The following is a 12,838-nucleotide window of genomic DNA, read 5'->3' as shown; positions in this document are numbered from 1 at the left end:
ATTGCAGTAATTTAAGATCTCTCAACGTGATATAATAGCTAAAGAGTCTTTCTATCGAGTAGATTCTTTGTTTACCTAGAAAACCCTTCAGAAATGCCCTAAATTGGCCCTTAAAAGTAGCTCTTTTTATAAAATTTTCTAAAGTTAGTTGAGAAAACACTCTATATCTCCTATACCATTAGGAAAATTTGCAGTTTCTTAACGTGATTTTGTAGGCGAAGAGTTTCTCTATAAAATGCACCCTTTGGCCGCCCTCTAACCCTATGGGAAGTGCCCTAAAATGACCTTTGAGAATGACTAACTTTTCACTATTTTTTCATGTTTTGAACGAAAATCAGGGCCTAACTTTAGTAAAAAATTAAATTCTGTCGAAATGGAGGGCCCTGCAAATTTTCCTAATGGTATAGAAGATATAGAGTGTTTTCTCAACTAACTTTAGAAAATTTTATAAAAAGAGCTACTTTTAAGGGCCAATTTAGGGCATTTCTGTCGAAATGGAACTTTTTATAAATCTGCTGTTGTTGAAAAATAATCAAAGTAATAATTTAAATTTTGCCTGAAAGTCAGGGTTGAACTATTTTTAAAAAAGTATTTTCCGTCGAAAGACAGGGTCGAATTTTTTTAATAAAATTATTTTCGTGCGAAGTCAAAATAAAATCTTTAAACGCTTATAACTCCGGAACCAACAGAACAAAAAAACAAAAAAACTTTCGGATTCTTAATCCTTGAAAAATCCTCTATCGGATGGCTACTTCAAAATATAAAAATTTAAAATTTCCAAATTAAAATTTTTTTGTGTTAAAAATTATTTTGAGACCAATTCTGAGTGTTGTATTCGGATCGCAGAATGTGTGAGGAGGCTGAAATTATTCCACCGATTTTCATCAAAAATATTTAAATTTTTTGGTGGTAAAATTATTTCGACCGAAATTCTGAGCACTTTTTGTATTCGGATCGCAGAATGTGTGAGGAGGCTGAAATTTTTCGACCCATTTTCGTTAAAAATTTAGTGCTTCGAAACCAATTTTGAGCAGTCTTTGTATTCGGATCGCAGAACATGTGAGGAGGTTGAAAATTTTTGACCGATCTTCGCATGAATTTGAAATATATTAAAATTAATTTTATGAATTTCAACGGCTTTTAAGAAGTTTTCAGACTAAAGCACAAAAAAAGTGCAAATAATGCACATATTTAGAAGCAGTTTTAAGACCTTTCTAGGCCCATTTTGGAGTAGGTAGATATATAAAACGGTAAAGCAACTCTTCCTCTATAATTTAATCTTTAGAACATCATAATCAAACCACAGACAACCGAGATACAGGGTGTTTTTGGCAGCATGTTTTGATAAATTGCCCGTAATGCATATCTTTAGCGGCATTTTTAAGCCCTTTTCGGGCCTATTTAAGTATAACATGATATATTAAACGATGAAGTAACTCTTCTTCTATACTTTAACAAAAAGAACGACAAAATTGAACCAGAGACAACCGAGATACAGGGTGTTTTCGGCAGCATGTTTTGATAAACTGCCCATAATGCATATCTTCAGCGGCATTTTTAAGGCCCTTCTAGGCCCTTTAAAGTATAATATGATACATAAAACGATAAAGTAACTCTTCTTCTATACTTTAACAAAAAGAACGACAAAATTGAACCACAGACAACCGAGATACAGGGTGTTTTCGGCAGCATGTTTTGATGAACTGCCCATGATGCATATCTTTAGCGGCATTTTTAAGGCCCTTCCAGGCCCTTTCAAGTATAACATGATATATAAAACGATAAAGTAACTCTTCTTCTATACTTTAACAAAAAGAACGACAAAATAAAGTCACAGAAAGCCGAGATACAGGGTATTTTCGGCAGCATGTTTTGATAAATTGCCCATAATGCATATTTTAGTGGCATTTTTAATGCCTTTCTAGGCTCTTTTATGTATAACATTATATACTAAACGATTAATATAGCCTTCTAGCTATACTTTAACAAAATGAACGACAAAATTGAACCACAGACAACCGAGATACAGGGTTTTTCCGCAGCATTCTTTAGCGGCATTTTAAGGCCATTCTAGGCCCTTTTAAGTACAACATGATATATCAAACGATAAAGTAAATCTTTTCTATAATTTAACAGGAAGAACAGAGCAGAAACAGCCGACAGGGTGTTTTCAAATAAAAACTTTAAACGCTTATAACTCGTAAACTAAAAGGGTTAGAACAAAAATCATTTCAAATTCTTAATCCTTGAAGAATTTTCTACCGGATGGCTATTTCAAAACATAAAATTTTAAAAATTCAAAATTTTATTTTTTTGCGTAAAAAATTATTTTGGGACCAATTCTGAGTGTTGTATTCGGATCGCAGAATGTGTGAGGAGGCTGAAATTTTTCGACCGATTTTTGTTAAAAATTTAGTGCTTCGAAACCATAAATTGTGAGTGTTTGAGCAGTTTTTGTATTCGGATCGCAGAACATGTGAGGAGGTTAAACATTTTGACCGATCTTCGCACGAATTTCATATATTAAAATTACGTTTATGAATTTCAATGGATTTTAAGAAATTTTCCGACTTAAGCAAAAAAGTCAAATAATGCACATATTTAGAAGCAGTTTTAAGATCTTTCTAAGCCGTTTTGGGAAAGGTAGACATATTAAACGGTAAAGCAACTCTTCCTCTATAATTTAATCATTAATATCGTCAAAATCGAACTGTAAACAACCGAGATACAGGGTGTTTTTGGCAGCATGTTTTGAGAAATTGCCTATACGGCATATTTTAGCGGCATTTTAAGACACTAGGGTTTTTAAGTAAACATGAAAAACTTAACGATAAAGTAACTCTGTTTAGTAAAAAGAAGATCAAATTTAACCACAGATAGCGAGATACAGGTGTTTTCGGGCGCAGAAAACAAGGTTGAGGAAGAGCTGTAAATTTAGCAGCATTATTTGGCACTTCAATGGTACATACATAAAAAGAATTGGTTGAGATCGGACTTTAGGATCATATGAAACTGGGTGTTTTGTATTGCGTGTTTTAACGTGGTGTTACTTATAGCATTATTTAAAAACTAAATATAATTAATACCATATATCAAGCAATTTATGATACAACTCTCTTTATTCAAGAATAAAACATTGGATTTGGTTCACAGGAATTATTAAAAACAATACCAAGTGTTAATAAAAATACAATTTAAATTTAAAAATTCAATCCATCTAATAATTTCATTTAAAAAAACAAAAACACCAAAAAAACTCTCAAAAATCACCACATTACACTGTATTTATTTTATTGTGACTTGCGTTGACTTTATTTGTCAAACCTGCCGAGCCCTTAATGACCCCTCTCACGCATGTTTGTTCACTGCACCCAATCCTACAATCCTGCGTCCTACACGACATAATTCGCTTCCTCGGCGCGAGCCTGGCGCAGGCCTGCATTCGTTTTGGCATTCATGAGATGCATTCATCCGTCAGTCACTCCAACACGAGATAAAACGTCGCACGGTCCATGCCACCGATGTCCACTCCTGTCCTCGCCGGACAAATTTGCCTAGTACCAATCGTAAATTTAAAATAACGCCGACTTTTTCTCGCACGTCTTAAAAATCACCGTAAATCAGCAAAATAATAACATGATGAGAAATTCACCTGCATCCAATACATTATTTAAAACTAAGAAATTCACTGCCTAGACAGTAAAATAATAAAAAGTAAATAAAAGGATTAAGACATGTGTGTTGGTTGACTGGACATAAAGGTTTATCACGTCTCGTTGTCTTGTTTAGACGGTTTATTAGCTCTTTCTTGCGCCTATGCAAATACTAGTTAACGTTAACACTGACATCCCGCAAACATATCCCACAGAGACAGATTACCATGTGACACATGCGCGACCTTTTCTCTTTCTCTTTCTGTATCTCTGTGTGTGGGTGTGTAACCTCTCCTGGGACCGCAGGAAACCGAAAAAAAAACCACGCAACAACTTCACTCTCGCATGATACGTTTTAATCGCGCGTCACGCAAATACGGCAATCGGATTACAGACCGAAAGGACGAAAAGGATACGCGTCTGTCAAAATTCCCCTTTGGAAACACAGCGGTACGCTCAAAACGCTTAAAAATACTTAAATACTTAACAGCGTAAATACGTAGCGTAATACTTGTATTGTAGGTATAATACAAGTAATGTCAACATTTTAAACAATGAAAAAGCGAGTGTAATGCGTATGAAGATGATGTGTGCGCTGTGTAGTAATCGAGAGTAATTTCATGTTCGGGTGAGTTTCGATGTTGAGCGAAATTACGCAAGATGAGCAAAAGTTAAGGGGATATAGTCAGGTTTAATGTTTAGATGCTTGTAACTTTTGAATTTATTAAGGAATTTTGATGAAATTTTGAGGGTTGATTGTTAATGTAATAAAGAATTATTGTTTGTAATATTGTTTCTAAAAGATTTAAATTACTAGGTGAAAATAAAGAAAAACAAATAAGAAAAATAAAAGTGTGTTTTTTTCTTAAAATGTTTATAACTTTTTATTCAGCTGACGGATTTTAACAATAAATAGTGAAAAATGTTGCTAATTACACGTATAATATATGTTGTTAATAATTTTGTTCTACGATAAAAGATAATGTGTCAAAAATCAAAAATAAAAAAGTGTTATGAAGATATTACGCTAAAAATGAATTTTTCTTTTAAAATGTTTATAACTTTTAAAATTATCAACAAATATTGATAAAATTTTGAGACTAGATTGTTATTATACTATAGTATCATTATTTATAATATTGTTTCAAAACAATTAAAATTACTAGGTGAAAATTAGAAAGAAGTAAAAAAATAAACTTTCTTGAAAAATATTCTTAGAATGGTTATAACTTTTAAACCATTCGATCAATTTTAATGAAACTTTCAGAAAATATTACTAATTAGACGTATAATACGTGGTGTTAATATAAATTACTTTGAAAAATAATTACTACCAAAAATTTAAAAAATAAAACGGATATTTTTCAAAACAACAATTCAATCCCCTTAACTAAAATTAATATTTGCAAAATGAGCATGTTTATACTCTGCTCTGGTAGCATGTTAAACAACAAAACTATTACACTCAGAATAAACATCACTAACCATGGCGAAGCCTAGATATGAACATTTGATTGCGCTTCAGCGCTTTACTTCCACAATTTTCAGCGTCGATTCAATTTTTTCCGTCCGGTAATGGTAAAAGACGCGACGCGACTCGCCAGCGCACAAAAAAACCTATTAGGATATTAAAAATAAATCGATTTGAAGCGACCGTGCCCGATGGATGCGTGCACTACAATTTATGCTTTAAGGGAAAATAAAACTCTCCGCGCGCACAGCAAAAAGGAAAAGCAGCAGCAGCCAGCAAACAAAACGACTTAATGGTTCGCGTCGAAGTCCACGCGAGGCCGGCGACCAGTTTGTACGAGACTTAAGCCTAGGTTGCGCGTTCCTCGTCGCTCACAACTCACAACTCGCAACTTCTTTCCATGCGCCTGTGGTTCAGTAACACCGGTAGCCATCAGTCGCCGGCAGCTTCAGCGCGTTTGTGTGTTTGGTCGCGCATTGTTTTGCGCACCGGCCGTTCAATTAATTTCTTCCACTTTTCAATTCGGAATTAAATTTAACCCGCATTAACCTTTCGTGTTATGTGCGCGCGCGCAGTCTAATAAGCAATTTAACGAATTGCACACGTCTTAGAAGTTCTAATATTCGTCTGGCTACCGAGCGGTGCTAAAAAGGAAAATGGTTAGAAAATGACCGGCGCCTGTGCGCGCTTCGAAGCGTCGAAATTACACTCGGACACTGGCTGCGCGCGCTGAGATTAATATTTAATAATAACAACAAGTAATAACAAGCGCCGCTTCGCAATAAATAACGATGATTTACGACTTTCGGCGCTGGGTACGAAGGAAATGACTTCTAGCTGGAGGCTGCTGGTCTTACCGAGGGAGAACGCAAGATAAGAGGGCATTTGATTGAATAATTCGATTTGGAAAGAGCAATTTTAACCGCATTAGAAACAAATTTTCGATTGAAATGTTAGGCAACTTTAACAACTTGTCATTTTGTTAATTCAAAAGATATAATCATTATTTATGTTTTAATATAAACTATAATTTATTGTCTATAAACTACAATTTATTTTAAAACAATACCTATGGTGGTTTATGAATTATTTTGGTTTAAAGAAAAAAATGAAAAATTTGGTTTAAGAAATGTTGACCAACTTTGAAGCGACGCCATTTTGTTTACAGTAAAGTTAGAAAGTTTGTTTGAAATGCAAAATATAGTGCAACTAATGCACTACAACATATGTTTAGTTCATTATTGTAACATAATTAGATTTTGAGTAATCCTAATTATTATAACAAATTACAGAAAAATCCATTTAATTATGAAACAAAATGAAGCAAAACTTTAAATTAGTGTAATTTTGTTTATAATTAAGATATGACTTTGATTTAAAAAGGAAAATAAACTGTAGTATTCATACTTTTACGTACACTTTATAAAAATGCACTATTTTAATTACTATCTATGATATTTTAGTTTTAATTGAACATTTCACAATGTCATCATATTTAATTAAATTTCAACTTCAAATGGCCGCCATTACATTAAAACAACCAATTAAACCATAAATAATAACAAAAACTATAAATTTATTCAATAATTAAAATATATAGGACTTGGAATCATATTAATAACAATTAAAACCATAATTTCTAATCAATTTTTTTAATCGAAATTTAAACAACTTTAATTTGTTGTAATTTTGTTATTTGTTAACATATAAACATAATTTAAAATGAAAACAAAAATATGATGATCTAACTCTTAAGCAAACTTAACAAAAAGGGTGTAGCATAATTAGATTTCCAGTTATTTAAGTTTTAATTAAACGTGTAAATTGCACAACATTTAATTAAAGTTCAACTTTGCGGCGCCGCCATTTTAAAACTACTTAAGTTACAAACAAAACTCAAAATACATTATAAACTATTATTTATTAACTATCTATTACTTTTTATTCCATACAAAAATCTTTAATACTTTATGAGATATTACATTTTTAAAATTTTTTGCAAATAAATTTTATAATAATCAAGATTTATAACTTTTTGGGGGTCAAGAAAACTAAACGAGTGGCCGGTTTAACACTCCCAAAACTCTTGGCCATGCAATATCACAGTGGAATTGTGAACGAGTGAAACACTTGTTCTCAGCTCGCCACCCTTGTACATAGGGGTCGCAAATTCCTGCAATGGTCGTGATTCCTATCAATAAATCACCGCTCTCGCCTTCCCGGTCACCAAAATCCCAAAGAATTCCTCGGGAAGGAAGAAACAAATCTCTACAAATCGTCTAATCCTGCTTGGAATTCGTATCTTTCAAAAAATCAACAAAATCATGAAAAATATTTTTGTTATTTTTGTTAATTTTTGATTTTTTCGCAAACGCAAAAGTCCACGCAGCTTTGTTTGCTTGCGGAGTCACATTACGCGCGATAAATCATCCGCCAGATGGCATATTTTAGCATTTCTAATGCGATTGCACTGACGTCCCGGCAAGATATATCGATAATATATGCACTTTAAATAGGCGCCCGGTCGTGTTGTGTTGTGTGACGCCCGACACGAACACACCTCCTCCTGCGAGGGGAGTACTCGCAGGAGGAGAAAAGACGAAAGTCAAGACCAAGCGGCGATTCCATATGCAGGCAGGAAGCGCGCGAAGCGGGCGAGGCCTTCAAGAAGTTTGCAGTCGTCATACGCAGAAGAAATTTATTTTACTCGGAAAGAAACATCTGCGAGCGGCATTCCCAGCCAGAGGGACTTAATTCTTTATTAATCAATATGAATTGTTTCTTTTGCGAATTCAATGCGAAGGCTGCGAATACTAAATGAATGTGAATAGGAATTTTATACATGAATTGAAAAGGGAAATTTTGAATTTTTTTGCTTGATTTAAGATTACTCTGGAAGTATTAGGGATATTTTTATGAAATAAATAGTAATCGATAGGTAATTAGTTAAAGTATAAGTTGTTTGAAAATAGTTTTTATATGTTTAGTATAAACAAAATGGCGGCTTGGTAAAGTTGATTAAGTATCTGAAAATATATTTTTATTTTTTTTGTTGACTTTGAGTTAATGTAATTTTGTTAATATAAAATGTGTCTAATTTGTGTGAACTTGTAATAAAACTAGAATTTATTATCTATTAATAACAGTTTAGTTCATTAAAATATCTTTTATAGTCTTTGAGATATTTAGACTTTAAAAAAACAAAACAAAATTATGAAAATAATTGATTTAATTTTTCTTGATAACTTTAAGACGTTGTAATTTTGTTAATACAAAATATTAAGGCTTGGTTTAAACTATGAATGAAATTACGTAATATTACTTATTGATAGCATTTTGTTTGATAAAGATATCTGTAGTAGTTTTTGAGATATTTGAAATTTAAAAAGACAAAAAAATTACAAAATTTTAACTTTTAATTTTTTTGTCAATTTAAAATTGTAGTAATTTTGTTAATAATAATAATATCAACTTTATCTAAACAGTTAGCAAATCTACAATACATATTCTATTAACTACAATTTGATTGATCCACATATCTTGATTAGTTTTTGAGTTATCCACAAAATTACCAAACGTTGTAAAAAAAAAACACAAAAATTTTAAAATTTCATACTTTTATTTTTTAAACTTTTGAGGTTAGAATAAGGTTATATTACGCTTCAATATCATGTCGTACTGCTGTGGCGTAATCTCTTTCAGGAGCTGTTATCCGTGTAAAGTCCAAACTAACCAACTAAAGCAATTAATTTTATTTTTAATTTACAAACACAATAAAACCATTAAAAAAACAACTTACTTGTGGTAACATTGAAATCATATACTGCCTATAAGACTTTTTACTGTAAACAGGATTACCGTGAACAGTCAGAGCCCGCAATTCAGGCATGCTTTTCAGTTTTACTATTTCTTTAGGATCCGATATTTTATTACCGTGTAAATATAAAATCCTTAAAAACGGAAATCTTAAAATACTCTAAAAAAGAAAAAATAATTGATTATTATTTTATGTATCAAGTGGCTAAACTGGAGTTTAGCACCCCGTGACTATAACCTATGACTAAAGTACTTTAGCTACGCTTTTGCTCGTCTGTGTTTAAAGTATCACTTTTTGTGCCTCAAAACCGCATTTTAAAGGTGGAAGTAGAAAAAAATAATTAAATTGAGTAGTATATTAAGTACGTAGTGGCTAAACTAGAGTTTATGTCACGGAATTGGTTAATAACAAGCGTAGCGAGCGTTTAATAAATCGAGTGATTAACAACGTTTAGTCACGTGATGCTTACGCTACTTTTTCCATTTCCACTTTATTGCACAGGCGCATACTCCACCCGTTACTAAAACCCGTGACTGAAGTACTTTAGTCATGGTCGTGTTTAAAATACACTTTTTGTGTCACAAACCCACATTTTAAAAGTAAAAGTAGAAAAAATTAATTATTAATACCCAAGTGAATAATACTTACATTATCAACATCAGTTAATTTATTAAATGACAAATCCAACCAGGTCAAGTTAATCGGCTCCTCCAGAATGGAGTTGATAAAAATATCCAAATATTTAAACGATTTAAGGCGATTGTTATTCAACCAAACTGCACGTGTCGCTAGTTTATTATGCGGCCCACGGGCAGGTGCACCAATACGAACTGTTTGTACATTTTCAGGCTTTGCTTCTAAAATATCCATCAAAATATTTATACATTCATAATACTATACTTTATACACTTCATTACTCACCTCGTAAAAGACCAAAATGCATGAAAGTAAAATCAGCCGGTTTCTCCATAATTATTAGATTCTATTCACTAAAATTTTATATTTAGCATTAAAAGTAAACTGTATGATTTGTGATGGTAATATTTAATGAACATAGTATTAATTTCACAAGAATTTTGAATTTATGGTAATGTATTTTATGAAGTGAACGAGCTGACTGTTAGGTTGACACTGGAGTGACTTTTGGCAAGTTTATGATAGGAGAGATATAAAATAGACAATCGATTGTCTATGTGATTATTGTTGTTGTGATGTTTATAGGTTAGGAAAGGTTGCGGTGATTGATTGCTCACATCAGTTTATTGTTTTCTGATATTTTTATTCACATCAAGAGTATGTGAACTAGTTTCGTGTAGGTAAGGGTTGTACACTGTGAGGGTCGTATGTGGGTTGAAAAGTTTCGTACCAGTCGCGCTGGGTTGAACTCAACACATTATTCATTCTTATATTTATATTATATGTATAAGTTTTTGTGCAAGTTGGTGAGGAATGCATAGATTATAATCAAAAATTGCATTTTTTATAATTTTTAAAATATTTTATAAACTATAAGAGATAAATGCATGGAATCAAATGTGGTTTATAGAGTGTTAGTTATAGTTTATATTGGTTTTTGATTTATGTTTGTGGTGATTGTTTAAACAAAGTTATGATGTGGTAAAGTTGCAAAATTATTTAAAAAATTAAATTTTGTAGTTTTTTTGTGATTTTAAGTTCCGATAACTCAAAAAGTTTTTAATAAAAATTAATAAAACAAATTATAATCGATTAGTAATTAGTCTATCTACAAATAACCTAAAAATAATTTTGGTACCTATCATATAAACAAAATGGCGACGTGTTAAAGTAGCACTTATAATTTTAAAACATCAATATCTAACATAACCTAATTCTAACCTCAAAACAAAACTTTTTAAAAACTCTAAAAAAATTTACATTTTATACTTTAATGACAGACAATCATGTCCTTGAATTTAGGGTGCCGTCTACTGTGTCTCTTACAAAAGGGTGGATTTGATTAGGAAAGCAATCAGATGACGAATCAAAAAGGGCGTTACGGCAATACCAATCTCATCCCGTGCGCTATCATTAAATTCTTCTTCACTCTGCAACACTCACTGCGAAACTAATTAATTAAAACTTTTGATTGCCACGCTTAAGTAGACTTAAATTAAGTTTAAATTCAACTTAAAGTGAACTCAAATTTTTTCTTCCATTTATCGCAACTCCGATGCTGCGATGGTTAATGGAGATTTTTTCTCCGGGGGGTGGTTGGCGCATGTAGAGAATGATGAATTTCTCGCGCCGCCCTGGATGTAACTTACACACATGAGCGAAAAGCATTCCGTCTTATCTGACAAGTGACGCGCATTAGCGACGGCCCGTTATCATTAGCAAGTCGCCGAAAAACCCTGCCCGGATGGACCACGACCCTTTTATATACACTATGTTCAAAGGAAATATTTGAAAAAAATATTAAAATGTTTTTTCTTTGTGTGAAATTAATTTTTAAAGAGAAATGATTTCTGTGGACACACTGTATATTTTTGGTATACTGGTGACATGATGCTAGTGTGTGGAATATGCATGCGGAAAAAATTCCCTTCTGCACGTCACACACGACTCGCTAACAATGGATGTCTTTCTGCGGCGCGCACGCGGAGGCGGCATGCGGAGGCGGCGTGTGCCTGGGGTGCGGGCGGCGGCGACGGTCAATGTTATGTTGTGGTGCGATTTTTCCACGTCACCGCAAGGCGACTCTTTGTCTGATAAGGGAGACGCTGTCTTCCTGCAATCGTGTTTCACATTAAGGATAACCAAGGACAAAATTGTACTAACCACAAAATAAAATAAACAATTTTTGGTAATTTTGAAATATTTTGGAAAAGAAAAGAGATATATGCATGAAATAAAAAGCAGCTTATAGAGGATTAGCTAGGGTATATTTTTGTTTTTAGTTGAGTTTTGTGGTGATTGTTTAAACAAAGTTATCGTCTGTCAAAGTTGATAGATTATAATTGATTTATAAATAATTTTGTTTTCTTAAAACGTAAATATCTCGAAAACTAATAAAGATATTTACATAAATCAAATTGTATTCGATAGATAATAACGTTTTATTTTATTATTTGTTTAAATGAAATCAATATTGTTTATATTAACAAAGTTACAAGACTTTAAATTTATAAAAAAATTAAAATTGATTTTTTCAAAAATTCTCAATTTTAAACCGCCGCCATTTTGTTTATACTAAAGATACAAGCACCATTCAATAAAATAATTATACCTCAACTAATTACCTATCAACTGCACTTTATTTTATTAATCTATCTCAAATACTTTTCGAGTAATTCACATTTAAACAAAAAAACACAAAATTTCCTCCTAATATTCATTCACCTCAACAAAAATAAACCAAACAAATAATATTTTCATACAAATAGTTCTAGTGGACATAAATCTCAAACACTTCTTATGTATATCACGCACATAGTATTTTAGAGTCCTTGCGAGTCCTTGTCCTACGTGCACACATTTCGAATGCGCTCGCAGGCGGACAATATCTAACGTTTTCGCAGATAACGTTTATTAATTAAATTTTCTTGCCTGCGCGCACCCCCGAAACTATAGAACTATGAATTCGGCGAAGAGTACTGCGAGTCCTGCGCGTCATAATTCACGTCGGAGGTTTGAATCGCGCACAGCGGGACGACAAATTTCGGCGGTGGTTCTTATCTCGGCGGGAGGTCCTGCAAGTCCTGCATAATGTCATGCATTCATCGGTCTAATTTACCGTACGTTCACAAACAGGACAATAATAATGTATAATGTGAGTGAGATAAGATTATTCTTCATATAATTAAATGGAATTTATGTTTTTTTAAAAGAAAATTGTTTAAAAATTGTTTTTGTTGTAATTGGTTGATAAATTTTTAA

At 32.5% G+C, this 12,838-nt stretch overlaps 1 protein-coding gene across 1 annotated transcript; it reads right to left on the bottom strand.

Moving 5' to 3' along the window:
- Positions 1-8,724: 8,724 nt before the first annotated feature.
- LOC135801652 (leucine-rich repeat-containing protein 51-like) lies at positions 8,725-10,087 on the bottom strand. The gene is made up of 4 exons (XM_065315145.1): positions 9,863-10,087; positions 9,590-9,798; positions 8,924-9,100; positions 8,725-8,860 (listed from the first exon to the last, which is right to left on the bottom strand). The coding sequence occupies exons 1-4, from the start codon at positions 9,909-9,911 to the stop codon at positions 8,780-8,782; spliced, it is 516 nt and encodes a 171-aa protein (XP_065171217.1). The 5' UTR covers positions 9,912-10,087; the 3' UTR covers positions 8,725-8,779.
- Positions 10,088-12,838: the final 2,751 nt, after the last annotated feature.

The sequence above is a fragment of the Atheta coriaria genome, unplaced genomic scaffold (genome assembly GCF_025399875.1).
Source record: "Atheta coriaria isolate IRGN ID8LTWV9N9 unplaced genomic scaffold, Caltech_Dcor_3.1 hic_scaffold_2_pilon, whole genome shotgun sequence".
Classification (NCBI taxonomy): Eukaryota; Metazoa; Arthropoda; class Insecta; order Coleoptera; family Staphylinidae; genus Dalotia; species Dalotia coriaria.
This window is presented reverse-complemented; position numbering and strand designations above follow the sequence as displayed.